Source organism: Hemiscyllium ocellatum, chromosome 28, assembly GCF_020745735.1.
Source record: "Hemiscyllium ocellatum isolate sHemOce1 chromosome 28, sHemOce1.pat.X.cur, whole genome shotgun sequence".
NCBI classification, from domain to species: domain Eukaryota; kingdom Metazoa; phylum Chordata; class Chondrichthyes; order Orectolobiformes; family Hemiscylliidae; genus Hemiscyllium; species Hemiscyllium ocellatum.
This window is the reverse complement of record NC_083428.1, coordinates 20413814-20429890: the sequence shown is the minus strand read 5'-3', so window position 1 is coordinate 20429890 and position 16077 is coordinate 20413814. Positions and strand designations below refer to the sequence as shown.

Genomic DNA, 16077 nt, shown 5'->3' with positions numbered 1-16077 from the left:
ATTAAATTTATACAAGAAAAATATTGTCAAGGAGAAAGTGATGGGGGCCCAATGAATGATCATTAAGCGATCTCAGAAGCAAAAACATTGAAAAATCCTGAGATTGGTAGAAGCTGCAATACCATGTCTACTGTGTACACAAAATTACACCAAGTGGCTCAATGTGGAGATAGTTGTTGCCAGGAACAGAACCAATGGATTTTTAATTGTACAGATTTAAGTTTTAAAAATTCAGCCAAGAAATCCTGAAGGAATTCAAAAGAATAAAAAGGGAAGGCTCAACTTTAAAGCAGCACACCACCATATTTTCAATTGGAAAACCTCAGGGAAATCATATTCACCTCAATGTCAGATAAACATTCAAGTTTTCACTGGCTACATTTTAAAAATGTAAGCAAGAGATCATTGATACTAGAAAATTAAACAGAGAAACTTGGTAGGTCTGACAGCATGAAGAGCAGAAGAGAGTGTTAACACCAAGTCTGATAGGACTTCTTCAGTCTGTCTGCATTAACTGCGACAGAGCCAATGTTGAAGATGACTCATATCAGACTTTAAACGTTAATGCTGTTTCCCTCTCCACAAATACTGCCACACCTGCTGGGCTTTTACAGTATTTGATATTTTTAAATTCTTATTCCTACGTTCATCCTCTGCTGTAAAATGTGGCTTCAATTCCAGCACACCATCTTGAACCTCCTCCAGTCCCAAATCCTGTCAAACTCCAACTTTAGCTACCGCAGCTCCCCAACATCAGTATTTATAGGCATGCCTTCCATTGCTTAGGCTCCCAGCTCAAATTCTCTCCCCAAACCCTTTTGCTCCAACCTCCAGGTGAGTCCTTGAAACCCTCCTTTGACAAAACTTTTGAACATCTTTTGTAATAACTCTTTTGCCAGTCTGGTGCCAGGTAATTTATCAACTTTCGTTTCGAATGCCATAAGTTTTAGAACAGCCAAAAAAATAAAATGGGGCTATATTAATACAGGCCGTCATTGGTGGTTCAAGTCCTGGGCAATAAAAGCAGTTTTAGAAAAAAAAAGTTGCAGACTCTACAGACGCTTGGTCAGACCCTCAGTGATTCGACAATAACGAGCGACATTTCGGAACATGTAGCTTGAAGTAAACCACACAGAACTCTACTCCATTACCCACATTTGGGGAACAGACAACACTTCTTACTTTAATTTCTGCAATGTTTTCTTTTGCTATCGAGGCAGCTTTAATATTTGCAAGGGGTGACAGAGTTGGGGAGCTTCAACTGTCAACTATCGGAGTTGAGTGCTGCTGATTAGTTCCTTCTTAAAAGCTTATAATACTCCCATTTAACAAAACAGCCAGCATTTAAAAGCAGGAGAAAGTGAGGATTACAGATGTTGGAGATCAAAGTCAAAAAGTGTGGTACTGGAAAAGCGCAGCAGGTCAGATAGTAACAGAGGAGCAGGAAAGTCAACGTTTCAGGCATAAGCTTGCTGCTCTTTTCTAGTGCAACATTTTTTGGAGACCCTTAACGATGAGTGCTGCTTTGAAGACCCAGTTTTGATGTCAGTCAATCATAATGGAAAACATGATTTTAATCTGTTTCAAGAAATAAGCATCGGAAAAAAAAAAAGAGATGCCACATGGATAAGTATGAAGGGAGTGGTGGGAATAAATGCACAAGTGAGTTATAAATGCATTTTTTGTATGCATGCTGCAAGCTGGATGTGAGAAATGTAAGCTCTAACCTAGCCCATCACATTGAGAAAAGCAGCTCACATTCTCTTAAGCCTTGGCAGAATTTTAAACTTGGCCAATGTCCCTCCCCAACCCTCAAGCATTTCAAACACAAAGACTGCCTGCTTACCATTTCCTGTATTATAATCAACATACTACAGAGGAATACACCAGATTGGTTTAAACCTGAAAGCTATCACCACAGCATTACAAAGTCTTAAAATGGCTAGGGTTCACCTGTACCAGGCATATTTAAAAATTGTAGAAATACAATTGCAAACAGACTCTAGGCTTTATGATCTGGAACAGCAAATACAAGACCAAAAAGAAAAATGGAGGGGGAGAAAGGTCAAGATAACATACCCAATTTTTCTTCAGCAGAAAATGAGGTAGGACAAGTTGTGCACTCAAAACATTACTTTTTTTTTCCCTTCACAAATGCTGCATAGTACGCATCGCTGCTGCGATCTACAAAACCTCACTGCAGTATCTCAGACTCTTCCAAATCCTAGGACAAAGGCAGCAGATGCACGAGTATACCACCATTTGCAAGTTCCCCTCCAAGAGGCCCACAATCTGACTTGGAAATATAATCAGCATTCCTTCACTGTTGGTTAAAATTGTAAGACGTCATTCCCAACAATATTGTTGGTGTCCCTATACCTGATGGACCGCAGTGATTCAAGTAGTCAGTTCATCGCCTATCTCTCAAGGGCAATTAAGGGCGAGCAACAAACACTGACCTCGTCAGGGATAGAAAGCACAAGTCCTGAGCCTTCCAGGCTCAAGTGGAATAGCCACTAGCCCAAACACAGGAGACCCCCTAGAGGCTCAGCCCATTATTGGAAACCCACCTTGTCCTAAATCTGATCAGCAACACACACACACATTGTGTGGATCCATGTTCAGCCACGAACAGAACTCAATACCTAAATCCAAGGGTGGGGACTTCGATCCCCAGGAGATACCAAAAAATCACAGGACATAGATTGCTAACTTTCTCCAATTATTCCATATAGCGCAAATCTCTCAAAAACAAAGCCCTATTGGCAGCATATTGATCATCTGGTTCATCAAACTGGATCTTAGCTTAAAAATGAGGCTGATTTTATAAAGCAAACCTGGGAGAATTTCAGATGAGTTTACAGTTTATTGTAGGAAATTATTTCAAAATGGAGGCAAAATGATAACTGAGCTAAATTACAAGTCACACCACCTCATTGAAGGGCAAGTGGCTGGTTACTTTGCATCATCAAGGATGTTTGCAGTGTATTATTTTACAGTGTGGATAGCTTTTCGGGAGCCAATTACATTAATTACTGTCCTTGAGCTCATCTACATGGAACAGAGGAACAGTGTAGTAGCTGTGCTCCAGAACTTTCTTCCAGGGAGGAAGACAGAGAATTCATTAGCCAGTAGATGTGTTGTCCAGAAGGCATTTGACAGGGTAGCTCACCAAAAAAAAAGTGAAGTCAGAAGATAAAGGCCAGAGTGGGAGGTAGTATATTGACATGGATAGAGAATTGGCTAATGGGCAGGAAATCCCCTTATTTTCAAGGGAGAACAAAAGAACAGGTTACTTACGCGTAGGAAAACTGCAGAAAGCAGTTCAGAGAAGGTTCCCTGAAACGACTCCTGAATGAAGGGATTGTCTTATGAGCAAAGATTAAACAAGTCAGAATTGTACTCATTGAAGAGTAGACGTAAGGAAGGTGATCTCATTGAAACATATCGGGGAGACATGGTGGCTCAGTGGTTAGCACTGCTGCCTCACAGCGCCAGGGACCCGGGTTAGATTCCGGCCTCGGGCAACTGCCTGTGTGGAGTTTGCACGTTCTCCCCGTGTCTGCGTGGGCTTCCTCCGGGTACTCCGGTTTCCTCCCACAGTCCAAAGACGTGCAAGTCAGGTTAATTGGCCATGCTAAATCATCTGTAGTGTTAGGTGCATTAGTCAGAGGGAAATGGGTCTGGGTGGGTTATAGTTCAGAGGGTCGGTGTGGACTGGTTGGGCCAAAGGGCCTGTTTCCACACTGTAGGGGATCTAATCTAATTCCTAAGAGGCTCAACAGGGCAAATGCTGAGAGGACATTACTGTTCAGGGGAAAATCTAGGGCAGAGTCTCAGAATAAAGAGAGCTAAGACAAAATTGAGAAGAGGAGAATTTCTTCTCTCACCGTGCTCTCTCTTTGGAGCTTCTTGCCACAGAGTGGTGGGGGCAACGTCCTGATGCATATTTAATGCAGAGGTAGACAATTCCCCTAATCAAGAATCCTGGAGTTACAAGGAAAATTCAGGAAAGCACTTGAGCAGTGTCGGATCAGCCAGGATCCTATTGAAAGGCAGAGCAAGTGACTCCTATTCTTACCAGGAGTTGACTGCTGGAGGAGAAAACAATGGGTTGGAGTTTAAGTGGTCACCTGGAGGGCACAGCACCAAGTGGGACTTTGGTCACTCAGGACAGTGAAATGCAAAGATTTACAAAAAGCAAAAGCTAACTACAAAGCAGAACACTTTCAAGGACTAAACACACAAAGCAATAATGCTGTAGAAATTGAAACAAGGTCTGTAGGTACATACGGTCACGTGACTAATAGTATCAAAGGTGCCTTTCAGCATTGGATTATAGGAAGGTTTTTACAACGTCACATGAATAGATCCTTTTCAATCATTTATTCAAAATGTGAACATTCTATTCAAAATAACATGCCTTAGGTTTAATGCGATTTGTTTGAAGACCTGGTCAAGACTTGGCAGCTCCCATTGTTTTTTGAAATTAATTTATAAAACGGCATTACTGCTAAAATGCAATTAAAACCATACATTTTCATAGTTAGGTTAACAAAATTATGCTGCAAATGGAGATTGTGTCAAAGTGAACATAACAGATTATATTTGACTTTACATTTCAAACAAAAAATTAGAATAGTAAAATGGCTCCTGCACCGATGGGTGGGCTGCCAGGGTTTGTACATTCACAAACTGAAAATGTTACAGAAAAAAAGCTAAAAAAACACAACTAAACAGGCAAGTACTGTTTTTACTTTGTTCTGTAGCAAACAACCCAGGTTCCACAATCTACTTGTTGGGATTGTTCATTTAATTTTGTTATTTGGTTTTAGAGTACTCAAGATTCCTGTGACATTAAGTTTTAATTCAAAAATAGGAAACTGAATGGAGAGGATGAACATAGAACAATAAAGCACAGTACAGGCCCTTCAGCCCTCAATGTTGTGCCCAAACGTTAGGGCAAGGAGCACTATTCAGTTAAGAAAACTGTTCCATACTTCACATTGCTGCTGATGTTACTCTGTAACACACACCTCAAAGCAGTCTTCAAGGGTACCTACTTGTGGTGAGAGAAACAGACAATGAACATTGGCAAGAAAGAAACTGAGCTCAGGGCTGGGGTCATGCTGAAAGGGACTGGTAGTTATAGCTGAGCTTGTTATGTATATTTTCTTCACTTGCTAACCCCACATCTGCACATTCCAGCCAGGTCAGCAGAGATTGCAATTATGTTTACCAGCTGGGATCCTCCTATTCCATATGTTTGAATAATCTATGTTTACTCTGAGTCATTGGAGATGTCCTTTTTTTTAGATTAGACTTACAGTGTGGAAACAGGCCCTTCGGCCCAACAAGTCCACACCGTCCCGCCGAAGCGCAACCCACCCATACCCCTTACCTAACACTACGGGCAATTTAGCATGGCCAATTCACCTGACCCGCACATCTTTGGACTGTGGGAGGAAACCGGAGCACCCGGAGGAAACCCACGCAGACACGGGGAGAACGTGCAAACTCCACACAGTCGCCTGAGTCGGGAATTGAACCCGGGTCTACAGGCGCTGTGAGGCAGCAGTGCTAACCACTGTACCACCGTGCCGCCCACAATTTTTGTTCATAAATTTTAAATAAGCTAGTCAAACAAACTCTAAAAAGATGGCAGATATTCTATTTGCAGATTTTATTGACTATAAAGAATAAATATTTAATCTATTTTTCTAATCAACCTGTTCAGATATGTTATTACAGATCTATGGAGCAGACGGGGCCTACACCTCCTGATCCAAGGGTGGGGACACTACCACTGTGCCACAAACTAGTCCAATAATTCTCTGCCTCAGTTCAATCTGATCCCTCTCTATATATAATTATGTTTTAAAATCAAAATATTTGACAACTGACATGTTTGAACCCAGTCCACTGCACCCCCCCCAACCCCGCACCCCCAGCCTAAAGGACACTACCACTGCACCAAAAGAACCTTTCCCCTTTATTTGATTAAATAATTCACTACTTAACAGCCATCATGTTTCCCTTTTGACAATTATTTGAACATTTTGCAATATATGCCCTAGATTATGTAAAAGGTATGCTTACGTTTCTGCCCTTGCAGAGAAGCAGTTGGTAGAAAATGATCAAGAATTTAGTAAAAATAGTCTTGCCCAACCTTCCTCCAATGAGTCCTTCTACACAACAAAACGACAGATACACATCCCTAACATTGTCGTAGTAACAAAATCAGTGGAAACTCGAGGGGGAGAGAATTTTGGTAAAACTGCAATCCCTATATTCTCACCACGCAGAACTTACATCTGAATCATGAGAAGTATAAAATACACAAGTTTATTATCCAACATCACATTTTGGGATTTGGCTTTTTCTTTGAAAAAGAACAGTTGTTTTTTTTTTAAAAACAGGATTGCCTTCAGCAATGCAAATTTGTAAAGAATTAGAAAGGCTGTCACGAGGTATTAGGGCATAATGGACGCTGTCCACACCGGAAGTTTCAGGTTAAAGACCCACCCTCAAACTTGACAGCCAAGCAAAACATGTCAGAACATGTACTACCCGAGCATCACAGCTTCCAACGCCAAGTAAGAACAGGATAGCTTCTTGACTGGCCATGTGACAAAGTAAGTTGGAGTATATACCATGACATACTTGTAGAATCTACACTAATGCCTGACAACCCAATTTGGAAAGTTGAACAAATACAAAGCTATGTTTAGAGTGCAATACTTTCCATTTCAAATTGTTGCAACAGGGTCTACAGTCATATCCAAAGGTTCATTAGCAAGGACAGTAAAAAAAAATGCAAGTTAAAATCACCCAATTAACAGATTATACAAATTATCTGGACACGATGACACCAAACAGCTGTACTAACAGGAGAGTCCCTGATTGGGAAGCTCTTAGGCTTGCTATGAGCTACTTCCCATGGTCAATTGCAACAGGAAACAAGAGGGACCTCACTGAAGAAAGCTGGGTTTTAAATGAAATACTGAGAGCGCTAGAGGGAGATTAGATCCTGCCAGAACATAAAGAAACTAGTTAATCTGACGAGAAACGGGACATCACCTTAGTGAGTAACCTGCAATGTAATACCCAAGAGAATATTCCAAGAAAGGGCTGAAACTTGGAACAGGAAATAAGTGGTAGATTTTATTTTTAAACAGACTGGTTTCAGATCTGCTTTAGAATAACGTCATGAAAGCGATACACTGAATCAAATGCAATATGACCTTTTTATTGATCTCCAATAAGGGCTCAGTAAATATTCCAGGTGTTTGGAATCCTCATCTTGTACTTGCAAGTCTATTCACAACTTCAACTATTCTTTGGCTGAGATTTTCTAGTTCTGTGTTACTAAAGATGGCGATAACTGGGGTTCCAATATTCCAAAACTTTTCTTGGTCATACTTCCAATCCGAGCTTCCTGAAAGAGAAGAGAACTTGTACAGGGCACCAGTAGACAAGGTGCCATCCCACTCTGCAACATTGCCTTGAAGTTCTGATCTATTGGCACAAGAAAGTTCATGTTAACTGAACTTGCCTTGTGGACATTTAAAGGAACTAGAACAAAAAAACAAAGATAGAATGCAGGTTTTCTTCAGAAATGTAAGATATATAGATATATCACATGCAAACAAACAAGGTGAGCGCCTGTGGCACAGTTGAAGGCTAACACTTTCTGTTCCCTCTCCATAAAACCACCTACTTCCCCCTTGCTAAGATTACCAGTCTCTCTTGCTCATTCACTTTAAGCTAATGCTGAAATGCTCATGTGCTTTTGTCACGTGTTTTGGAAATAAAGATAGTGAAGCTAGCACGTAATATTGACCATACATTCCATTGATTGAGGCATATTGACTTTTATAGCACACATCTCAGGTGGTGGGGGAAAAGACAGCATCTATAAAGTGCATTTGTCCCAGTAAATGTAGTCAATTCACTGACCCAAAGAGAAAAATAATTTGAGCTGGGAGACTGGGTAAAGTATATATTTGACAGACGATTAGTAAGCACCATTTTGGTTGAATCGGCACAATATTTTGGGCATTGAGGTGGTCAGATTTTTCAAATCTGGCATTGGAAGCCCCAAGACAAAACAGAATCACCATTAAACTTTCTGTCAGTGTTAAAAATAATCTTTTTATTCATAATGTAACCTTCCTCCCTGGCCTTTAATACCACATCTATAATTTGCGCACAAAGTCCCAGGATACCTGTTCTTGCATCCCTTTAGAATTAATCCACTTTGAAATGATAAAAAAAATTGAATTAAGCAAGCTTGATAATAAACCCTTTAGTTTATGTCGCCTGGCCATATTCTGCCTACCAAAGCAGTATTTAACGCAGAGTTAAGTTTAATCTGTCAGCTCACCTGTCTTTTCCTGAAGCTTATCACCATCCTTCCATTGTTCAGTGTGGTTTGGAGATGACGCAAAGTTTACCGAATGTATTCAAAATAAACATCTATCACTCTGCCTTAAAATATTTAATGACCCTGTCTGCACTGCTCTCTGAAGAGAAAGTGTTCCAAGGACACAACCCTCGAAAGGCAAAATTCCTCATCTCAGTCTTAAATTGGAGGCCCCACTTTTAAACTATGGCCCCTAGTTCTTGCTCTCCCAAAAGAAATATCCTCTCAGCTTCTCCCCTGTCAAGCTCCCTCAGTCTTGTGTGCCTCAACACTCTTCCAAACTCCAGTGGATACAGGCACACAGTCTGTTCAATCTTTCCTCAATATAAGCCACTTACACTCCACCCTCACCCAAATCCCAGGTAAGTTGTGAGAATCTTTCAAAATGTTTCCAACACATTTATAATGCAAGAAAAATCAAAACTGTACTCCGAACTGCAGATGTGGCCTCACCAGCTCTTGATGCACTGCAATGTAGAATAATAGCCCAACATAAAATTTCTATTCCTTATGCAATCAACCACAGCTGTCTTCCTAAAATCAATTAATATATGCCTGTATTCTAATTTAGATTAATTTATCACCAGATCCAGACATCTTTATACTTCTTAAAGATTCCTGCAATTCCTTAAAATAATGATAATTTTCTATGTTCCCTGTTAAAGTGAACAAGTTCACATTTCCTACTTTTTTCTTTTGTCATTTGTTTTGCCTATTCATTTAAACCATCTCTATTCTTTTGCAGACTCTCATCCTCGACACCATCCACTCTACTATCTTGTCCCATCAGTAAACATAGCAACAGTAGGGTCACACCTTCAAAAGTCATTTATATACATATTGTAAATAATGCAGTAAATAACATGGGGTCAATAGGCCCAACGATAAAGTGAAAAAAAGGTTGCAACAATATATTCACTGCCCTAGGATGCCTCAAGGTAGAGGCACTGTGGTAATACCTCTGGACTAACAAGAGGGGCCTGACTAATATTTTGGGGAACCTAGTTTAACTGGAGGAACTTCAAGGAATCTTTAAAAATCTCCATTTAAAAAGTTAGATTAAATGGTAACCCATATGAAGACAGTTCATCTTTAAAATCTCAATTTGCCAATGCAATGCAGGGAAGAAAATCTGCTAATGGCCTAGCTGTCACTCCAGAACCATAGTATAGTGGTTGATTCTTAACTGCTGTTTGAAAAGGGCAAAGCAAGTCACTCAGTTCATCGGAAATGAGGGATGGGCAACCAATACTGGCCATGCCAGCGATTGGAGAAACCGAGGACTGCAGATCAGAATCGAGAGTGTGGTTGCTGGAAAAGCACAGCAGATCAGACAGCATCAGGAACAGGAGAAATGACGTTTCAGGCTTAAGCCCTTCAATCAGGAATGAGGGAAATACAGGACTGCATGCCATCATGCCTGCAACGTACATGTTAGAGATAGGAAACCCTGTAGAACACTAGGGAGGTCCGACACATCATACTACTAGAGACAAAAGTGGATGTTCTAGGAACATATTTCACATTGTTCAGGTGATGGAAGCCAGAACAGAAATGAACCTTCCCTTGGAAAAATAAGTTGGAATTCCATCTGGTTTAACTGGAAATGTTGAAACTTCCCCAAAGTCATTAAAAAAACCCATTAGTGACAGTGCCACCCAATTTTTCTCCTCTTCGGTATTTAACTGAATTGGCCATACCTCACCTCAACACTGGTGTCTCCCCAATGCCACTGTATGGAACAGTCCTAATTTAATTCTATCATCTACTCATATTATTGTATGGAACAGTCCTAATTTAATTCTATTATCATCTACTCATATTACTTTGAGCCCACATGAATCTACCCAGATGCTGCCAAACCTCTCAGATCTTTTTCCCCCCAGCAGTTTCTGATTTCCATCATCCACAGTTTTTTGGTTTAGGGAGTCCGAGGATTTTGATCCAGCAATAGTGAAGGAACAGCAATACATTTCCAAGTCAGGATGGTGGGTGACTTGGAAGGGAACTCTCAGGAGATGGGTGTTTCCATGCAGCTGCTTCCCTTGTCCTTCCAGATGGGACAGACCACAGGTTTGGAAGAAGATGGGGAGTTACTGCTGTGCATTATGTAGGTGGTACACAATGCTGTCATCGTGCATCAGTGGTGAAGGGAGTGAATGTAAAATGTATTCGTGTGACAGTCGAGTAGGTTGTTCTGTCCTGGCTAGTGTGGACTTTTGAGTCGTTGGAGGTGCATCTGTCCCGAGAATTGGGCAGAACACAACAACTTTTTCCTGAGTTGTTCTGTGTAGACCAATACTTTCCCCCCTACTTAGAGGCTTGAAAATTATGACCCTTCAGTGAAAAGTATACAGCAAGGGTGTCAATACAGACAACGATAAGAGAAGGGGAAGTCGAGAGAAGGTGCAGAAAGACAAGTGCACAGCACTGTTAGTATCTAGGAGCTCATGACTCCAGACTGACATCACACTTGGTGCCCTAATTGTGACTTTGAGAAGTCCTAATAAAGACGATGAGCAAGCATCAGGGAGCTTCCGAACCACAGTCAATACTTTGTTATCACTTGACTAAGACACTGGATATTTTTCCCTCAATTTATTCATGGATTGTGCATATCACTGGTATGGCCAACTTATTGACCTGAAGTGAGTGGCCATTTTAGAGGACAGCATACACAACCACATGTCTGTGGGTCTGGAGTCACACATAAACCAGCCCAGATAAAGATGGCAGACTCCCCTCATTTAAGAAATTAGTTAGCAAGATGGGATTGTCTGACAATAGCTATGTGGCTGCTACTTCACTAGCTTTTTTAAATTCCAGAATTGAAAATGCAAATTACAACCCCATGTCCCCAGAACATTAGGGACTCTGGATTGAGTGCATCACAATACGACTATCCACCACCCTTTGCCTCCCACTGTTCATAAACTGGAACTCAACTAAAGTATCTATTGGGTTCAAACCCCTCCCCTTCTCCATAAATTTCTCCAGCCCTGGCCACTCTCATTATTCCCAACCCACCCCCATCTTTAGGGGGTGAGGGACCCTTCAGCTGCCTTGGTGCTAGTTTATCTAACGCCGGCCATCTTTTCCTGCTCCTTGGATGCTGCCTGACCTGCTGCACTTTTCCAGCAACACATTTTCAGCTCTGATCTCCAACATCTGCAGACCTTACTTTCTCCTAGAAGATCTCTTCCTAAACCCCTATTTAGCCAAGTGCTAGTATGCCAAATTCTCTTCATCACTGTCAATACTGCTCTCTGAAGTTTTCCCACAAAGGCACTACACAAATGCACGTTACCATGTTTTAGTTAGCAGGCTCATTTTCTCTTATTTCTGTATTCGAATTCGGTCTACCAGAGAGAAAACAAAACTTTCCGAAGGGGAATTCCGGAAAACACAAAAAAGCTACTTCGACTTGACATGTGGGGCATTTTATCTCATTGAAACCCAAGCTGAGTTTAACAAACGATGTGCCATCACAGACACCTTGTAAATCTCGGGTCCCCTACTGCATGTGAGAGTTACATAGAAACACCACACCACAGAAAGTGTGAAACACTGAGTAAGAGGAAGCGTGGGGTTAACTCGCTCCGCTGACTGCATTTCAAACACGATGACACTCACCAATAAGGTGCCACGTTTTCCTCTTGCCGTATTTCCCGCAGCCGGGAGTGCGGTCAGACTCGTATCCGATGAGCGGGGTGCAGACTCCGTCCGCTATCTGCCCGATGAGCAGCAGGATGCCCGCGTTGTAGTTGTTAATGGCCAGCACCGTGTGGTAATAAACCAAGAGATAAGTAAACCACATTGAGGCGCACAAGTCATTGAGAAAGTGGCCCACCGAGTACGACAGGCGGGTACACAGAGGCAAGACGAGCTCATCATCAGCCATGGCGTTAATTAAACACTAACCACTATCTAAATAATCTCAAAACTATACAACCTCCCTCCAAAACAGAAAACAACCACCACCCCCTCCTCCTCCTCCTCCTCCTCCTCCTTCTTTGTTGCTAAGAGCCTGTGCTTTGCAAAACGAAACTGATAGTCCTTTAAACAGAAGGTAGCCAACAGTTCACATTAACTCAGGGAGGTAAGCCTAAGCAGGCTGTTTACATACACACACTTTACAATGACACATTGCTCTGCCTTCCCCAGCTCCGTGTTTCCGGGAACATTACTGCGTCCTTGTCACTGAGCTCCAACCTCCCACCTCCTCTTCCTGCTGCAGCAGCAGCTTATTCCAGCCGCCCGTCCCGTCGGTCATAAATTAAGAGCCGGTCATATGAGCGGCGCGGTCTCCCCGGCTCTGAGCGGGCGCCAGGGCGGCACCCCCGACGCTGGGCTGCGGCCACCAATGAGCGGGGGCTCGGGGGCGGGACCACGGCTCCCGCTGCTCATTGCTGGCTCTCGCCTTCGAGAAAGGGGAGCTCCGGGAATTGTGAGTTCTTCATCCCGAGTGTGCAAATCTCAAGGAATAAATAAAACAAAAATGGAATCCTTTGTGTTGTGGTTTTTTGAATTTATATTTTTTCTGCATTTTATTGCCACAGTCGATTTCCTTAACTCCAAATGTCTCAGTGAAATATCCTGCGTTTTTGCAAGGTTTGTAGGTCAGGTTGAGGTTAGGGTGTAGGTTTGCTCACTGAGCTGTTGGTTTGATATCCAGAAGTTTCATTACCTGGCTAGGTAACATCATCAGTGGCGACCTCCAAGTGAAGCGAAGCTGGTGTCTCCTGCTTTCTATTTATATCTTTCTCCTGGATGGGGTTCCTGGGGTTTCTGGTGATGTCATTTTCTGTTCGTTTTCTGAGGGGTTGATAGATGGTACCTCGATCTATGTGTTTGTTTATGGCGTTGTGGTTAGAGTGCCCGGCGTCTAGGAATTCTCTGTCATGACCCTCTCTCCCTCGTAGCCCTACACAAAGATGAAAAAAAACACCATTTTGACTGGGACAACACATCTATCCTGGGACAGGCTAAATAAAGACATGCCAGAGAATTCCTAGAGGCCTGGCACTCCAACCACAATGCCATAAACAAACACATAGATCTAGATGCCATCTATCAACCCCTATTTATCAATCTATTTATACTCCATTCCATTTGCCTTCCCTATTACCCACTGAACTTGTATGCAGGCTTTCGGTGACTTATGCATGAGGACCTCCAGATCTCGGTGAGCTGTGGCTTTCTGTAGTCTTTCTCCATTTAAATTTCTTCCACCCCCTAATCCCATTGCTTTTCCATGCTAATATAATACCTGCAAGGCACCTGCGCCACCTCCGAGATATTTGTTGTATGTCTTTTAGGAAAGCAAAACAATTGGCTAAGTACAGACTGCTGCTGCATACCATCCACCTCTTCTGTTTTATCCACTGCTTGAACACGCCTTAGTGTACCTATTTACCACCAGGTGGTGGGGATCCCCAATGGAGGGTTCTGTACATGGAAATGCTCCATGACCCTGGGGTGGAGGGTGTTGCATACAGCAGTCCTATCAGAATGCAGTGGTTCACAGACTCCCAGCCCAACTGTTTGCTTTGTGGCTCTGTGGAGTCCGTGGACCATGGGTACATGGGTCATAGGCGATTATACTGAAGAACCGGTTTGTGTATTTTTGGTTACACTTTAGTTCCACGCTGCTGATCTTTGGGCAGTCAGTGTGGGCAGGTCAGAGGATCATCTCCTGGGTCTGCTTGTTGGCATGGTCAGGCTGGCTATAAACAGGTCCAGGCAGCGGGTCAGAGAGGGGGTCATTTCAGCCAACTACCTGCCCCTCTTCTGTGGTCATGTTTGAACCATTGGAAAGGGAGTATGCAGGGTCCACCAATGTTCTCAATGCTTTTAGGGAGAGATGGGCACTGAGGGAGATGCAATGCTTTATTTCCCCTCCAATTCTATTTTTATTTAATCTGTACCCTTTCCCTTCACTTTTTTTCACATAACTGCAATGCTTTTATTGGGCTTTACTTGTTACTGGGCCCCTGGCCATGTGGGTATCTTTCTGCTGGTGGAAGTTTTGAATAAAATTATTTGTACGATTATGTCTTCACTGAGTCCCTGCACTTAGACACACACAACACATATGCTGTGGGGCAAAATAAGTACCACTGCTGTACAGCAAAAAAAAACCACCTGCAACTCAGTGGGCTCTTACTTTATAAAAGTAGTGTGTGAAAGCTTCTCAAATTCTTCTAAAAATTCAAATATCACAACTACTGCTTCCCTTCTATCACTCCGGCTTGTTACTTCCTCAATGAATTCTGATGCATTGGTCGGGCAGAATTTCCTCTTCAAGAAGCTATGCTTACTCTCCTTGATCATTTTATCTACTTCTGAACGCTCTGCCATTACATCCTTTGTAATAGACCAACATTTTTCCAATAACAGAAGTTATGCTAACTTTTAAATGGAGGTTTTATACGTAGCAATTCGCCAATCCTCAGACCTTTCCCCAATCTAAGACAATTGCCACAAATTTATTCACTATCTCAATAGGTAACTTTTTAAAAATAATTTTTGGGAGCATCCAATCCAGAGTTTTATTGGTCTTTAGCCCCATTGGTTTCCCTAGTATTTTTACACTAAATAGTTACCATATCTATTTCCTCTCTCCCTTTTGCCTTTTGATTATTTATTCATTTTGAAATGCCATTAGTGTCTTCTACCATGAAGACTGTTACAAAATATTTATTCAACTCCTCTGCCATTTCCTGGATCACCATTATTATTCCCAAAGCCTCAGCCTCCAAGGAGCCTATGTTAACTTTGGCTTCAATATCACCCATCCAGGGGATCAAACTTGGACAATACATTCTAAAATGAACTCGTGTAGAATTTTTTTGTAATGGATAGCCTGTTTTGACAATGCTGCAAGGTTAGGTTGACCTTGGGTCTTCTTTCAGGTGGGTTGTAAAGGCAGAGGTTCCGATATGTCTGGGTTTATCTACTTGAAGAAGCTTTTCAGTATTTTTTAAACACTTGGACAATAAAAGGGGAGTGGCAAGTTCTCCCAGTTCAGTGTTTGGTTTGGGGCTGCTGAACCCAAAGAAACAGCTCCGCGCTGATTCTCTCTCTGACATCTCTTCTGTAAGAACCGGTGTTTGAATTTACCTTTTTGCCAAGGCGTGTATAATGGGATGTTGCAAGTATTTGGAACAGCATCATTAAGTTGCGATACAGTTGATTGGGTCTTCAGGTGAGTCACGTATCTATATTGTATTCTGTTTTGCTCATATGTAAATAAATTCTGGTTTGTTTAAAACTGAATAATTGGGGCAGCTGCATAGCCCTGTAATATCCACTTCACACCCGCTTAAGACAACTAGAAAAGGTAGGGTCTGGGCTACCTTCTTGAAATGCTTCGGGGGTGGGGGGGTCTGGCCTGGTCCATAACACCATGAAGGTAAGACAATGCTCCAGTTGCTGTGGATGTTACTGCACAGCATTTGTCAGATCCTACAATTTCTTTCCCCATCATTTTTCTGCAGTTTGGTTTGGTTTTTTTGGTTTTAGCAAGCTGTTTTGGTTGTAGCAGCTTTAAAAACGATATTCCAATACTTTAATCAAAATAACTTGCAATGTCTCAGCTATTAAGTATACTAATTTATATTAGTTTTATTCAAAAAGATTCTTTAATTCCA

At 42.0% G+C, this 16077-nt stretch overlaps 1 protein-coding gene across 2 annotated transcripts in view; it reads right to left on the bottom strand.

Moving 5' to 3' along the window:
* Positions 1–12378, bottom strand: part of mfsd12a (major facilitator superfamily domain containing 12a) — a 47481-nt gene extending 35103 nt beyond the window's left edge. For both annotated transcript variants that reach the window (XM_060846149.1, XM_060846150.1), the window contains exon 1: positions 12059–12378. In XM_060846149.1, the coding sequence (XP_060702132.1) occupies positions 12059–12326 (268 nt within the window). In that variant the 5' untranslated portion in view covers positions 12327–12378. The remainder of the gene's footprint in view (positions 1–12058) is intronic.
* Between the last annotated feature and the right edge of the window lie 3699 nt (positions 12379–16077).